The sequence below is a fragment of the Sciurus vulgaris genome (assembly GCF_902686455.1).
Source record: "Sciurus vulgaris genome assembly, chromosome: 5".
NCBI lineage: Eukaryota > Metazoa > Chordata > Mammalia > Rodentia > Sciuridae > Sciurus > Sciurus vulgaris.
Genome location: NC_136465.1, coordinates 117,647,276 through 117,664,961, shown reverse-complemented (window position 1 = coordinate 117,664,961; position 17,686 = coordinate 117,647,276). Strand labels below are relative to the sequence as shown.

The following is a 17,686-nucleotide window of genomic DNA, read 5'->3' as shown; positions in this document are numbered from 1 at the left end:
CTCCAGTGGGAAGTGCCTTTCCAGGCTAGCTTCTGGGAGCAGACCGCCCAGTGAGAGCCTTTCTACACAGAGCCAGCCACAAGTCCCCAAGCCAGCAGAGACCTCCGACCCACCAGCGACCAGGGCAGGGCAACCAGAGACCTCTCCAGGTCTCCCTCCCTGGAACCAGTAGCGGGCTAGGGGCAGCTTTCTTTGGAAGCACTGCATTATCAGGTTACTCAGAGACTTCAGGCTACTGAAGGCTGGGAGGTGATACACTGGAAATCTACAGGGACTCTATAAGCAAACAGAGGAAATCTGCAATATCACAGAGTCCCACTGATATCCGACCAATATGAGAAAACAAGGGAAGAAAATGTCCCCAACAAACCTAGATACTATATCAATAAAACTCAATGACAGCACAGCAGAAGAAATGTCAGAAAGGGAGTTCAGAATGTACATAATTAAAACAATCAGGGAAGCAAACAAGGAGATGAAAGACAAATTCAGGCATTGAAGGAGGAGATGAAAGAGCAAATGCAGGCATTAAATGATCACACCAATCAACAGTTAAAAGAGCAAATACGGGAAGCAAGAGATCATTTCAAAAAAGAGTTAAAGATACTGAAAAAAAAAACAAACAGAAATCCTTGAAATGAAGGAAACAATAAACCAAGTTAAAAACTCCATAGAAAGCATAACCAATAGTATAGAACACCTGGAAGACAGAACCTCAGATATTGAAGACAAAATATTTAATCTTGAAAACAAAGTCGACCAAACAGAGAAGATGGTAAGAAATCATGAACAGAATCTACAAGAATTATGGGATATCATGAAAAGGCCAAATTTAAGAATTATTGGGATTGAGGAAGGCTTAGAGAAACAAACCAAAGGCATTACAGAACATTCTCAGCAAAATATTCCATGAGGAAGAGATGAAAAACAACAATGCAAATCAGCAACGGGAGGAACTAGCCTAAAGGAATAGCCAAATAAAGGAGAAACCAAATCATGTCAAAAAACAAAAATGAGTCAAATGACTGGGAATACAAATCATATCACAATAATAACCCTGAATGTTAATGGCCTGAACTCATCTATCAAAAGACATAGAGGGCAGATTGGATTAAAAAGAAAAATCCAACAATATGCTGCCTGCAAGAGACTCATCTCATAGAAAGAGATACACATAGACTAAAGGTGAAAGGATGGGAAAAAACATACCATGCACACGGACACAGTAAAAAAGCTGCAGTATCCATCCTCATTTCAGATAATGTGGACTTCAAGCCAAAACTAGTCAGAAGGACATTACATACTGCTTAAGGGAAGCACAAATCAGCAAGACATAACAATCATAAATATCTATGCCCCAAACATTGGCTCATCCATGTACGTCAAACAAATCCTTCTCAATTCCAGGAATCAAATAGACCACAACACAATAATACTAGGCAATTTTAACACACCTCTCTCACTGCTGGATAGATCGTCCAAACAAAAATTGAATAAAGAAACCATAGATCTCAATACCACAATCAACAATTTAGACTTAACCGACGTATATAGAATATACCATTCAACAAAGAACGAATACTCTTTCTTCTCAGCAGCACATGGATCCTTCTCTAAAATAGACCATGTCTTATGCCACAAAGCTACTGTTAGCAAATACAAGAAGATAGAGATACTACCTTGTACTCTATCAGATCATAATGGATTGAAATTAGAAATAAATGAGAGAATAAGAAACAGAAACTTCTCCAATACTTGGAGATTAAATAATACACTATTATATGATGAATGGATAACAAAAGACATCAGGAGCGAAATTAAAAAATTCTTAGAAGTAAATGAGAACAAAGATACATCATATCAAAACCTCTGGGACACTATGAAAGCAGTACATAGAGGAAGATTTATTTCATGGGGCGCATTCAACAAAAGAAGTAGAAATCAACAAATAAACGACTTAGCACTACAGCTCAAAGCCCTAGAAAAACAAGAGCAGATCAACACCAAAAGTAGTAGAAGACAGGAAATAGTTAAAATCAGAGCCAAAATCAATGAAATTGAAACAAAAGAAACAATCGGAAAAATTAACAAAATAAAGAGTTGGTTCTTGGAAAAAATAAACAAAATTGGTAGACCCTTAGCCACACTAACAAAGAGAAAGAGGGAGAAAACTCAAATTACTAAAATTCGGAACGAACAAGGAAATATCACAACAGACACGACTGAAATACAAAACATAATTAGAAGCTATTTTGAAAATCTGTACTCCAACAAAACAGAAAACTTCGAACATCAACAAGTTTCTAGAGACATATGAATTACCTAAACTGAACGAGGAGGACATGCACAACTTGAATAAATCAATTTCAAGCAATGAAATAGAAGAGGTCATTAAAAGCCTACCAACAAAGAAAAGTCCAGGACCAGATGGGTTCTCAGCTGAGTTCTACAAAACCTTTAAAGAAGGGTTCATTCGAATACTCTCTAAGTATTCCATAAAATAGAAGAGGAGGGAACCCTCCCAAACTGATTCTATGAAGCCAATATCACACTGATACCTAAACCAGACAGAGACACATCAAGCAAAAAACTTTCAGACCAATATCCTTAATGAACATCAACGCAAAAATTCTCAACAAAATATTAGCAAATCGCATACAAAAATATATTTAAAAGATAGTGCACCACGATCAAGTGGGTTTTATCCCAGGGATGCAAGGTTGGTTCAACATCCAGAAATCAATAAATGTCATTCACCATATCAACAGACTAAAAGTTAAGAATCACATGATTATTTCAATAGATGCAGAAAAAGCATTCGATAAAATACAGCATCCCTTCATGCTCAAAACACTAGAAAAAATTGGGGTAGTGGGAACATTCCTTAACATTGTAAAGGCCATCTACACTAAGCCCATGGCCAATATCATTCTAAATGGTGAAAAACTGAAAGCATTCCCCCTAAAAACTGGGACAAGTCAGGGATGCCCTTTTACATCACTTCTATTCAACATTGTTCTTGAGACTCTAGCCAGAGCAATTAGACATACCAAAGAAATTAAAGGGATATGAATTGGAAAAGAAGAACTCAAACTATCCCTGTTTGCTGATGACATGATTATATATTTAGAGGAACCTGGAAATTCCACCAGAAAACTCTTAGAACTCATAAGTGAATTCAGTAAAGTAGCAGGTTACAAGATCAATGCTCATAAATCCAATGCATTTTTATACATAAGTGATGAATCTTCAGAAAGAGAAATTAGGGAAACTATTCCATTCACAATAGCATCAAAAAATATAAAATACTTGGGAATCAATCTCACAAAAGAGGTGAAAGACCTCTACAATGAAAACTACAGAACACTAAAGAAAGAAATTAAAGAAAACCTTAGAAGATGGAAAGATCTCCCATGTTCTTGGATAGGCAGAATTAATATTGTCAAAATGGCCATACTCAATAAAGTGCTATACAGATTCAATGCAATTCCAATTAAAATCCCAATGACGTACCTTACAGAAATAGAGCAAGCAATTATGAAATTCAGCTGGAAGAATAAGAAACCCAGAATAGCTAAAGCAATCCTCAGTAGAAAGAGCAAAGTAGGGGGTATCGCAATACCAGATCTTCAACTCTACTACAAAGCAATAGTAACAAAAACGGCATGGTATTGGTACCAAAATAGACAGATAGATCAATGGTACAGAATAGAGGACATGGACACAAACCCAAATAAATACAATTTTCTCATACTAGACAAAGGTGCCAAAAAGATGCAATGGAGAAAAGATAGCCTCTTCAACAAATGGTGCTGGGAAAACTGGAAATCCATATGCAACAGAATGAAATTAAACCCTTATCTCTCACCCTGCACAAAACTCAACTCACAATGGATCAAAAACCTCGGAATCAGACCAGAGACCCTGCATCTTATAGAAGAAAAAGTAGGTCCACATCTTCAACTTGTTGGCTTAGGATCAGACTTCCTTAACAGGACTCCTATAGCCCAAGAAATAAAAGCAAGAATCAACAACTGGGATAGATTCAAACTAAGAAGCTTTCTCTCAGCAAAGGAAACTATCAGTAATGTGAAGAGAGAGCCTACAGAGTGGGAGAATATCTTTGCCACTCATACTTCAGATAGAGTGCTAATTTCCAGGATCTATATAGAACTCAAAAAACTCTACACCAAGAATACAAATAATACAATCAACAAATGAGCTAAGGAAATGAACAGACACTTCACAGAAGAAGATGTACAAGCAATCAACAGATATATAAAAAAAGTTCAACATCTCTAGTAATAAGAGAAATGCAAATCAAAACTACCCTAAGATTCTATCTCACCCCAATTAGAATGGCGATTATCAAGAACACAAGCAACAATAGGTGTTGGCGAGGATGTGGGGAAAAAAGTACACTCATACATTGCTGGTGGGGTTGCAAATTAGTGCAGCCACTCTGGAAAGCAGTATGGAGATTCCTCAGAAAGCTTGGAATGGAACCACCATTTGACCCAGGTATCCCACTCCTTGGCCTATACCCAAAGGACTTAAAATCAGCATACTACAGAGATGCAGCCACATCAATGTTCATAGATGCTCAATTCACAATAGCCAGATTGTGGAACCAACCTAGATGTCCTTCAATTGATGATTGGATAAAGAAACTGTGGCATATATATACATACATACACACACAATGGAATATTACTCTGCCATGAAGAATGATAAAATTATGGCATTTGCAGGCAAATGGATGAAATTGGAGGATATCATGCTAAGTGAGATAAGCCAATCTCAAAAAACTAAATGATCTCGCTGATAAGTGGATGAGTACATATAATGGGGGGTAGGAGGGGTTAGCATTAGGGTTAGGGGTAGGTTTAGGGTTAGGGATAAGGAGGGTGGTAAGAATGGAGGAGGGAAGGATGTATAGAAGGAAAAGAGGGGTGAGAGTGGTGGGGGGGAAGGAGAAAAATAACAATGAATCAAACAACATTGCCCTATGTAAATTTATGATTTTTAATTTAAAAATATTAATACTAATGGTAAATGGACAAATATCCAATATTTGTCCTTCCTTCAAAGGCTTGGATGTCAAGGGCCACCCTGGAAATTTGGACTAAAGATCAAAGAAACAACATATGCAGACAATGAAAAAAATATTATTTTAAGTTCAAATGCCCTGGTTGCATCTTAACTGGTCATGAGTAGTTTATGCTGGCTTAGGTCTCACATGTGTATTACAATAGCTAGAGTATAAATCAATAGTATAAAAAATATTAGGATAAAAGTTAAACAATCACACTGATTGGCAGTAAATAACCTAACTTAGTTTTAACTGAGCTTGTTTAGGTAATAGAGTAGAACTTTAAAGTTAAATCAAAAATATAATAATATGAGCTAAAGATTAAGTACATGTTTTGCTTAGCAGTTCGCGTAAAATTAGCTTAAAACAAAATAGAGCCTTAGGCTGACAATAGGTCTGACACCAAAGGATAAACAAAGGCCAGTAGGATAAAAAGAGGAAAATATCTTTCACTGTAATATGCTTATAGTAGTTTTAAGTATATATAAAAAGTTGACCATAATGTACCCAATATGTGTTGGAGACACCTGCTGGAAAGTGTGGTTAATGACAAATCTCGTGGTAATTTCTCTATAACTTGTATCTTGTTTAATCCTGCTTTACTCAGTACTATAAAAGAAGAGCAAAAATAAATCTAAGCAACACTTGCTTGCTGCAAGTTGCTCCAGGGGTTCTTGCCGCTCCTCTGCGCTGACTCCACCCATCTTTCGGGGACACTGTAAGTTGCTGGGGCTGGCTTCCGGGAAGAAGACACATAGACAAACTCACAAAAACACAATCTCACAGTACGTAAAGGTGCCAAAACATACATTGAAGAAGATAGTCTCTTCAACAAATGGTGCTGGAAAACTGGAAATCCATATGTAGCAAAATGAAATTAAACCCCTATCTCTCACCCTGCACAAAACTCAACTAAGTAGATCAAGGACCTAGGAATTAGACCAGAGACCCTGCACCTAATAGAAGAAACAGCAGGCGCGAATCTTCACCATGTCGGCTTAGGACCTGACTCCCTTAAGAAACTCCTAAATCTCAAGAAGTAAAATAAAGAATCAATAAGTGGAATGGATTCAAACTAAAAAGTTTCTCAGCAAAGGAAACAATCAATAATTATGAAGAGAGAGCCTACATAATGGGAGAAAATCTTTACCACTCACACATCAGATAGAGCACTAATCTTCAGAATATATAAAGAACTCAAAAAAGTAACACCAAAAAACAAATAACCCAATGAATAAATGTGCAAAGAAACTGAGCAGACACTTCAAAGAAGAAGAAATACAATGATCAATAAATATACGAAAAAAGTTCAATATCTCTAGAAATCAGAGAAATGCAAATGAAAACTACTCTGATATTTCATCTCTCTCCAATGAGGATAGCAATTATCAAGAATATAAGCAATAATAAGTGTTGGTGAGGATGTGGGGGAAAAGGTACACTCATACCTTTCTGGTAGGCCTGCAAATTGGTTCAACCACTCTGGAAAGCAGTATGGAGATTTCTCAGAAAACTTGGAATGGAACCACCATTTGACCTAGTTATCCTACTCCTCAGTTTATACCCACAGGACTTAAAATTTCATACTACAGTGACACAGGTACATCAATGTTTATGGCAGCTCAATTTACACTAATGTGTGGAACCAACCTAGATGTCCTTCAATAGATGAATGGATAAAGCAACTGTGGTATATATACACAATGGAATATTACTCAGCCTTAAAGAAAAATGAAATTTTGCAATTGCCAGTAAATGGGTAGAGTTGGAGAATATCACACTAAACAAAGTAAACAAGTCCCCAAAAACCAAAAACAAGTGTCTTCTCTCATTTGTGGACTCTCATCCATAATGGGGGGGAGGATGTGCAAAGGAAGAATGGGGGAACATTGGATTGTGCAGAGGGGAATGGGGGAACAGGAGGGGTATGGAGGTGGGAAAGATGGGGAAATGAGAAGGACATCATTACCCTATGTACATATATGATTGCATGAATGGTGTGACTATGCATCTTGTACAATCACAGAAATGAAAAGCTGTACTCTATTTATATAAAATGAGTCAAAATGCATTCCATTGTCATTTATATAACTAATTATAACTGAAAAAGAAAAGACTCTGTCTAGAAAAAAATCTGATGAAGAATCGCTACTAGCTGAAATAGCCAAATCAATGTTTATAGCACCACAAGTCACCATAGGCAAGCTGTGGAACCAACCTGGGTGCCCTTCAATAGATGAATTGATAAATAAAATGTGGTGTACAGACACAATGAAGTATTACTCAGCTATAAAAAGGAATGAAATGATGGCATTTGCAGATCAATGGAAACTAACTGGAGATTATCATGCTAAGTGAAATAAGCCAGAACCAAAAGTTAAATGTTTTCTCTGATAAGCCAAAGCTAGTCCAAAGTAAAGAAGGGAAAATTATAAAAAAGAGGGGGGATTCCATTCAAATAGTATAAAGATCACTGAAGGAGAAGAAGGGAATTGAGTGTGTGGGGGAACAGGGTAAGGGAAGAACAGCTGAAGAAATCTGACCTATCTTCCCTATGTACTTATGCAAATATACCACAGTGAATCTCACACTATGCATATCCACAAGACAATAATACTAAAACAAAACTATAAGTAAATGGCAGAAAAATCAGTAGAGTAGAGGAGAGGGGAAAAGGAGAGGAAGGAGAAGAGATAAAGGGCAAATGGGGAATTTAATTAGAGCAAATCATATTCCATGCTTTAATTCTGTGTCAACATGAATTCTAATGTTATGGATAACATTAAAATAACCAATTAAAATTCATGAGAAAGAGGGAAGAGACTTCTTTTGTTATTCTTTAAAAAATGCTGTCCTTCACTGAACATTCTCTTATAATAAAACAATCAAAATAATTCACCAGTATTTCTCCCCCATTTCCATACATCCATCTGCCATAGCACATCCAAGTAGATTCAACACAATTCTATGGACAAAAGCAATTCAAATTTAGCATACATAACAAACAACTGTATTCAAAGAATTCAGTACCTGAAACAAGGTACCAGACTCCAAATGTCCAACACAAAACCAGACATAGAAATAAAAACAGCTCATGAACATTGCTTGTTTTGTTTCTCACCTGAAAGGAACCGTATTTTTTAATTTTTTATATTTACTCTTTAGATACCCATAGCAGTCAAGTGTGTTTTCACATAATTATACATACATGGATTATAGAAAGAAACAATATATAAGAAAGTTTTTCAGATATCAATTGCATGAGTTTTATGTTTATATTGTACTCTTGATTTTCATCATATCTTGCTAATGTGCCTATCTACTAACTTTATTTTGCAGAAAATACATACTCAGTATTCTTCGTATCAAAAAATAAGAATCTGAATGGAAAAGTTACCATGTGTTATGGTTTGCATATGAGGTGTCCCCAAAAAGCTCCTGAATCAATGCAAAAATATACAAAGGTAAAATAATTAGTTCACAAGAGTGCAAAATATCAGGTCATCTTAACTGGAATGGATTAACTAGGTGTTTTGGATTTCCTTTGAGAAAGTAGGTCACTGGAGGCATGCCTGTTTATATTTCATCCTCACTGTCTGCATATATATCTTCATCCTGTTTGCCATGAGGTCAGCAACTTTTCCCCACCACACAGTTCTACCACCATACTGCATTTTGCCTCAGACCCACAGCAATGGAATCAACCAACCATGGACTGAACCTGTGAAGCGGTGATCCAATAAATAGGCTATCCTCCAACTGTCCTTGATGGGTATGTTGGTCAGAGTAACCAAAAGCTGATTAACACAATATTCTTATGGCCTCTCCTCCTACTATTTTCTGCTTTCTTACATGTTCCCAAGAAGTGGGACTATGTTACTTTGGCAGATATTTATTTCAGTTTGAAAGAAAATAAGATTGACAATATGAAGCCCAAAGTAAATCAAGGTCATCATTTCTCCATTGTTTTTGCTAGCATTGTACATGTCACTGCTGTCTAATGTTGAAAAAAAAAAAAACATGATTTCTGAAAGATGGCTAATTAAAATTAGTTTAGGGTGCTCTCATCAATACCATACTCTCCCGAGACACTTTAATTCTGCTCTCCAACAAGAATCCCCTGTGTCTGTTTGGAGGAGGAAAAAGGCAGATAACACTAGTTCGGTGATTTAAGAAAGAGTATTTATAAAACCCAGTTTTCTAACTGAAGGTAAACAACAACAAACAAACAAAAAAAATGACCAATCTCTCTTTAAATAATACTTGGTGAGAGCCAAGTAAAATGCATTTCAGGTTTCCTAGCATCTAGGGTCAGGACTTTGTTCTTGTTAAAGAAATTTTAGTAAACAAGATACCAAATACTTGGTCTTGGATCATACAGCCTGGGATAGTCCTTCACTATTAATCATCTCAACTTTTTTTTTTCCATACACCATGCAGTTCACCTCCTTTCCATGGCTATTGAACCTTGATTCTTATTCACAATAGGAGCCCTCTCTGGGTTAGGAACCAAGTTTCAGTTAATTCACAAGCAAAACATACACCTTTATCACCTATATCTCAGTAAGTATTGCCCCCAAAATAATGAAAGAATTCCAATTTTTTCTACTCTCTCTCTCTGTCTCTCTCTCTCTCTCTCCCTCGCTATCCCTTTTTTCCCTTCCTCCCACTTCTTTCTTTCTGATAGTTTTTCCACATTCTAAGAAAGCATGATCTCTCGCTCTGAAATCCTGCCCTGTGACCATTTCTAAAGTGTGAGTCTTTCTACTGCCATCTCCAGTTCCACAGCTCATTAGGCCTACTCCTAAATAATAAGTGGGTACCAGAGACACTTGTACTCAGTGACAATTTTGCAATGCTACCTGAGTTCCAGACGTTCAGACGGAACATGGATTGACTATTGTGAACTGCCCTTGGAGTTTCTGCCACTGCTCAGGACACCAGATTTCGCATCAGGTCACAAACTCTTTCCCAGACCATAAATAGCAGGACGTCTTGGATACTTTGCCTCAGTGTGGCTGTAGGACCTTCTCCTGGTGCTTGAGGCCATGGCCCCATCCCATTAGGGCCTCTCTGGTTTTCTAATGGAGTCATTCCTACAGCAAGTTCACTGTATAGGACAAAGACCATCAGCCCAAATTCCACCAATATGCTGTATTAGTTTCTCATTATGCAAGAAAATCAGAGGTAGGCACAGGTTGAGAAATGTATGAAAAGTTCTGAAAGTGAAGCATCAAACATTGTCACTCAAAGAAAAGCAACCTTGGATTTGGATTTCTGCAGTTCAACTGTATTCGTGTGAATGTAAGTGCATTTTTTATTTCTCCATTTTTTTTATCCTTTCTAATCATTGTATATCCTACATCACCTAACTTTGGACCTCAGAAATTCATCTGTATCATGATAAATTATTATTCATGTCAAGAAAGAAAAACTTGAAGACTCTGAAAAATTCTGAGTTTGTTTCTTTAGAATTATATAAGTAATGTTTTTCATAGTCCTGATTCATTTGTGAAATTATTAATTCTTTATACCAGTAAGAGTGATACTGGATATCATGGAAAATTCAGAAAGACACTTGAAAATGTTTCTTGTTCAAAAATTCAGAACATGTGCTCATTGGAATAGCATTTTAACAACAAGAGTATTTTACATTTTAAGATTTTTCTACTTAGTTTTTACACACGTACACATGTTCAGATTTTTAACAGAATGTAGGACACATTGTAAGAGTCTAATTTTCTTATGCAGATGCACTTATTAAACCTATCAAGAGAACAACTTTATATTAAATGACCTGGGACAGATAATACACATAGATTAATTTGTTGTGGTTAATGCATATTTTATGAATGTAGTACATCTTGATGGTTATTTTACGGTTTTTTTTCAGGTTTTTTATGTTTCCTAACTCAGGACATGTGATGAAAAGATAGTCCAACCCTCATTAAACCATTGTTTCTTATTTTCATTTTTAGACCTGGATGAAGTGAACAATAAGAAATGAAAAATCAAACATCTGCAACTGAGTTCATTCTGCTGGGATTAACAGATGACCCAAAGCTAAATGTTTTCATTTTCCTTTTTCTATTTTTCACCTACATACTGAGTATTACTGGAAACTTAACAATTATCACCCTCACTCTGATAGACTTGCACCTAAAAACACCCATGTATTTCTTCCTTAGGAATTTCTCTTTCCTAGAAATCTCATTCACAACGGTTTCTATTCCTAGATACCTAGTCAGCATCATAACAGGGGATAAGACCATTTCCTATAATTCTTGCATGGCCCAGGTATTTTTCTTCATACTGTTAGGTGCAACAGAATTTTTCCTTTTGACTGCCATGTCCTATGACCGCTATGTGGCTATCTGTAAGCCACTGCACTACACAACAATCATGAGCACCAGGATCTGCTCCCTGCTTGTCATTGGTTCTTGGCTGACTGGCTTTCTCATCATCTTTCCACCTGTGATCATGGGACTTCAGCTGGATTTCTGTGACTCCAACATCGTTGACCACTTCACCTGTGACTCCTCTCCTTTGCTCCTGATCTCCTGCACAGACACATACTTCCTAGAGCTCTTAGGATTTTTTCTGGCAGTGTTAACTCTCATTACAACCTTAACCTTAGTGATTCTTTCCTATGTGTTCATCATTAGGACAATTCTGAGAATCCCCTCTGCTGAGCAAAGGAAAAAGGCCTTTTCCACCTGCTCCTCACACATGATTGTTGTCTCCATTTCTTATGGAAGCTGCATTTTCATGTATGTCAAAACTTCAGCAAAAGAGGGAAAAGCATTGACCAAGGGTATAGCAGTGCTCAATACCTCTGTGGCTCCAATGCTAAATCCTTTTATTTACTCCTTAAGGAACCAGCAGGTAAAACAATCCTTTAAGAACTTGGTCAAGAGATGCTTGTCAAGTAAAGTTTAATGCTAAAAAATTCATTTCCTGAATATTAATAGATGCTCATAGCTAATGCAGTATTGGCATTCTTCCATGTGTCCATTCACTGCCCAAATCATTATTTTCCAGAATGTTTTGTTCCTCATCTTTCTCATTGGATCTTCCTTGGCACAGTTTTCATTTTACTTTTATCTATGCTGAAAATTTCCTAAGCATGTTTTAATGTCACCACAATTAGAATGAGAGAATGACATAGAACACAAATGCCGGAATTTTGGTTTATGGGTCATTGAAGAACTTTCCATGAGAGCACCAAACCAACGTGAAATGAATATTATCATCAAGAAACCTTGAGATTTATTTTTCCAAGTGCATCAACAGAGTATTTAAGCAAACAGTTTTTGAGGTAATATCTTCTTGTGTGTTTCTATTCCTTCTTGTGTCTTCTATTTGTTTGCATCATAAATATTGTTCCTATGATGCATAGGTGTTATATCATCATTGTGAATTCCATTTTCCTTTTGTTACCATGTATGTTGCTTGATACTTTTTAACTCACATTTGGAGGTCTCTAGGAGTATGACTTTGGTATTTCTGGCAGCCTCCTATACTGTCAACATGAAGCAGGTTTAACAAGTTTCTCTGATGATCATTTCATCCTTCATTCTTTTCTTTTAATTTGCTAAGGTTGAACCTTGACTTCATCTTAGATTTCTTTGGAAAGATCCAGTCTCACCTTTAGTTATGCTAGATTCAATGCCCTCCTTGTCTATCTATATATATCTATTTATTTATTGGCAGTTTATATATACCCAGATGTGTCCTATCTCTTATCTTGTTTTCAAAATATCTGGAACTCTCGTGATATACTCAATTGTGTTCCAGGTTTTATATGATTTTTTTTTTATTTTAATAGATAGGCGTGTCTTTGGAGTCTTAAGGTGGGGGATTAAGAATATTAAAATATCCACACTTCTGTAACAGTAAATTCCAGCTTTTTCAATGCATTTGGGCAGAGAAAAATTATGTTCAGGTAACTAACAACTGGTTGACTATCAACAAAACATGCTCAGGCATAAATTTTACTAACATAATTTTAAAATATAGTAAAGCACACCATAATCTTCATTGCAAATTTTATATACTCAATTCATTTTCATAGAATATTTCATTGGTTTTTGCCAAGATGTCAATCTATGAGGAGAAAATGTTGCAATTTAACTTCAGTTTGATAAAGTTGCATTTCAGTCCAGAAATTTTTTCCTATAGATTTATTGTCATTAATTCTGAGAAGCAATGTCTTTAAATCATTGAATTAATCTTAAATATAATTGAATTACATTTGTATAATTCATTTTAAAATTTATAGCATTGTTTAATAACTTCCCCTCAGTATTTTTAAAAACTTGATACTGTGGCATTACCTTCTATTTTCCAATTTCAGATCAGAAAGGGTTATGTGAGTGTATTGATTAAAATTGCATTCACCATTCACCTCTAATATTTTCAATATACACAATGTTACAATTTCACATTTCTTTCTTTTTCCCTATTATCAAGTAGCTTTATTTTTATTTTATTATTTTTATATTTTTATTAGTACATTATAATTCTGTATGATAGTGGAGTTCATTATAACATACTCAGAAATGCATGTAACACAATTTGTTCCATCGCTCCATTCAGTAACTGTTATTAACTCCCTTCCTTTGCTATAGTGACCTTTCTTCTATTTTCATTGCTTTTTTTTTTTTTTTTTTTTTTTTTTTTTTGCGGTACTGGGGAACGAACTCACAGCCTTGTGCTTGCGAGACAAAACACTCTACCAGCTGAGCTATCTCCCCAGCCCTCATTGCTTTTTACTGTAGTTATTTTGGTTTTATTTTTGTTGCTGTTGTTTTGTTTTGTTTTGGTTTGTTGGTTTGTTTTTTACTGAGCATTAAACGCAGGAGCACTTTACCACTGGGCTACATTCTGAACCTTTTTTATTTTTTATTTTGAGACAAGATCTCACTAAGTTGCTTAGGGCCTCACTAAGCTGCTGAGGCTGGCTTTGAATTTGTGATCTTCCTTGCTGGGGTCCAGCCCTAGCAGAGGTCGGGGGTCCTCCGTGGATGGGAGGCGTCAGTATGGTGGAGAAACAGCACACAGAGACATCAAGTGTTCTGAGGTTGAATCTGTCTTTATTTTTTCTGCCAGTCTTTTTATAGATATTTTTCTTTAGTAATGATTATATCATTTTATGTCTAGTTTAAAACAAGAAAAACCTTCAAAAGTACAATCTATGCTGCGTCTCAAAGTACACATTCTCTCTGTATGACAGCCCAGACCAAAACAATCTTATTTCCCTGCTAGATGGGTCTATTCCTAGACTTTCAAAGAATCTCCATACTGCTTTCCAAAGTGTTTGAACTAATCCATATAAGTTTATCTTCTCCACATCCTCACCAGCATTTATTAATATTTATATTCATGAAGCTTGCCATTCTACCCAGAGTGAGATGAAATCTCAGTGTGCTTTTGATTTGTATGATGTTAATGATGTTGAACATTTCTTCATATGTTTGTTGTTCATTTGCATTTTTTCTTTTGAGAAATGTCTGTTGAGCTTATTTTCCCCTTTATTAAGTATTTTTTTCTGTGTGTGTGTGTTTAGGTCTTCATATACTCTGAATAGGAATCCTCTATCCAAAGACTAGCTGCCACAGATTTTCCCCCATTCTATAGACTCCCCTTTCACACTCTTGATTCCTTTACTGTGCAGAAGTTTTCAATTTCATTTCATCCCATGTATTCTTGATTGTATTTATTGAGACTCAGGGATCTTATTAAGGAAGCTGGTGTCTGTACATATATGTTGGCATGTTAACCATACATTTTCTTCTAACACTTGTGAAGTTCCTCACCTAATTCCTAGATCTTTGACCCATTTTGAATTGACTTTAAAGTAGGGTGAGAGATAGGGTTCGGGGTCATTCTTATACAGATATCCAGTTTTTCCAGCACCATTTCTTTAACAGGTTGTCTTTCCTCCAGCATATGTTTTTAGTGCCTCCTCTATATCTGTGTAATTTTGACTCTGTGTCTTCCATGTTATTCCACTGGTCTTCGCGTCTGTTTTTGTTACTATTGCTGTACGGTAGAATTGAGATGTGGTTCTGTGATGTCACTGGCCTTGTTCTTGCTGGTCAGGATTACTTTGGCTATTCCAGGTCACTTACTCTTCCATATACATTTTAGAACTGTTTTTTCAAGTTCCATGAAAAATGTCAAAGGTATTTCGATGAGAATTGAACAGAATCTATGAATTACTTTTGGTAGTATGCAGTTTTGACAATACTAACTCTATGGTCATTTTGACAATATTAATTCTGCCTATCCAAGAACAAGGGGAGCTTTTTCCATCTTCTGATGTCCTTTTCAAGTTCTTTCTTCAGTGATCCACAGTTTTCATTGTAGAGGTCTTTTGTTTCTTTGGTTAGATTTATTCTCAGAATATTTTGTTTGTATGTTTGTTTCTGTTTCTGTTTGATTTTTAGGCAAATGTGAATGGAATTTTTTTTCCTGATATCTTTCTCATCAGATTCCTTAGTGGATTAGTTAAATATAGGAAAGCTATTGACTTTTGGATTGTGATCACGTATTTTACTATTTTGATGCTACTTTTCAGTCCTGGAAGAATCCTGGTGACAATTTTTGGTTCTTATATGTATAGGATCATGTCATTTGCAAATAAAAATAATTTGATGTGTTCTTTTCCTACTTGTATCCTTTTAATTTCCTTCTCTTACCTGATTGCTCTGGCCAAAATTTCTAGAACTATATTTAATAGATGTGGTGAAACTGGACACCTTCATGTTGCTCCTCATCTTAGAGGAAACGCTTTCACTTTTCCTCATTCTTTATGATGTTTGCTGTAGGTCTGTCATACATGTGCTTTATGGTGGTGAGGTAAGTTTCCTCTACCCCAATTTTTTCAGTATTTTTAATATGAATCTGTGCTAAGTTTTGTCAGAGGATTTTTCTGCATTTATTGAGATGATCATGTGAGTTTCATTCTTATTTCTGTTTCTGTTATGAATTATATTTACTGATATACACATGTTGAACCAAGTTTGTATCTCTGGGATAAAGTCAAATAGAACATGGTGTGCAACCTCCTTGATGTGTTTTTAAATGTGAATTGCTAATATTTTATTAAGGACTCTAGGGTATATACTAATCAGGAATATTTCTCTGTATTTTTTTAACTTTTATCTGGATTTGGTATCAGGATGTTACTAGATTCAGAGAATAAATTTGGGAGTGTTCTTTCCCTTTCCATTTCATAAAATATTTGAGTTCTTTGACTTTTAGTTCTTTAATGATCTGGTAAAATTCAGCTGAGAATCCGTCTTATCCAGGGTTTTTATTTATTGGAAGTCTTTTTACTGAAGTCAATATTGTTGCTTGACACCAGTGTGTTTAGTTTTTCTGTATACTCTCGTTCAATTTGGGTAGGATATATGTATCTAGAAATTTGTCTATATTTTCTAATTTATTGAAAAATACATTTTCAAAATAGTTCTTTATACCCTTGGAATTTAAGAAATGTATGTAGTGATATCACCTTTTTTATCTCTAGTGTTTTTGATTTAAGTCTTCTCTCTCTTTCTTTTGGCTAGTTTTGCTAAGGGTTGATCTTGTTTATCTTTTCAAAGAATCAACTCTTTGTTGAATTGATTTTTTTTATTCTAAATTTCATTAATTTTTACTCTGATTTAATGATTTCCTGTTGTCTACTGGTTTTGGGATTCTTATGGTTTAATTTCTCATATGACCCATTCCTCATCCAAAAGGGTGTTATTCAGTCTCCACATGTTAAATTGATTTGCTTTTTATTTTGTTATCGATTTAAAATTTCTTCCGATTATAATAGGATAAGACACAAAGGATCACCTCTACATTTTTGTATTTTATAAGACTTGATTAGTTCCCCAAAATATGTTTTATTTTGGAGAAGTTTGCATGTGTAGCTGAGAAAAAAGTGAATTCAGATTTTGTGAGATGAAATAGTCTATTGGTGCCTGTTAGATCCATTTTGTTAATAGTATTCTTAAGGTCTAAAGAGTCTTCATAGTTTTTGTCTAGATAACTTATCTATTAATAAGAAAGGTATAGTGAAATCACCTAGTGTTATTGTATTACAGTGTATCTGAAACTTTTTTTGATTCATTGTACACAAATGGAGTACAACTTTCATTTTTCTGGTCATAAACAAAGTAGAGTCACACCATTTGTGTGATCATACATGTACATAGGATAAGCATGTTTGTCTCATTCTATTATCTTCCCCCCGTCCCCTCCCCACCCCTCATTTTACTCTACATAATCCACCCTTCCTCCATTCTAACTTTACCCGTCTCCCCTTTTATATATCATCATCCACTTATCAGAGAAATCATTCATCCTTTGGTTTGGGGGGATTGGCTTATTTCACCTAGCACGATATTCTCCTACTCCATCCATTTTCCTGAAAATGCCATAATTTTATTCTTCTTTATGGCTGAATAATATTCTGTTTAAGTAGTTTTTTTTTTAATAATTAGGAATGGGCATAAGTATCTACAATTGTTATATGTTCTTATTGTATATTTCCTTAACCAATATAAAATGACATTTCTTATATCTTCTGATTAAGTT

General features: G+C 35.4%; 1 protein-coding gene across 1 annotated transcript; it reads left to right on the top strand.

The window, feature by feature from the left end:
* Window positions 1-11,095: 11,095 nt before the first annotated feature.
* On the top strand, window positions 11,096-12,031 carry LOC306661091 (olfactory receptor 6C76-like; the record flags this gene model as incomplete). The annotated part of the gene is made up of 1 exon (XM_079139901.1): window positions 11,096-12,031. The coding sequence occupies one exon, from the start codon at window positions 11,096-11,098 to the stop codon at window positions 12,029-12,031; it is 936 nt and encodes a 311-aa protein (XP_078996027.1).
* Window positions 12,032-17,686: the final 5,655 nt, after the last annotated feature.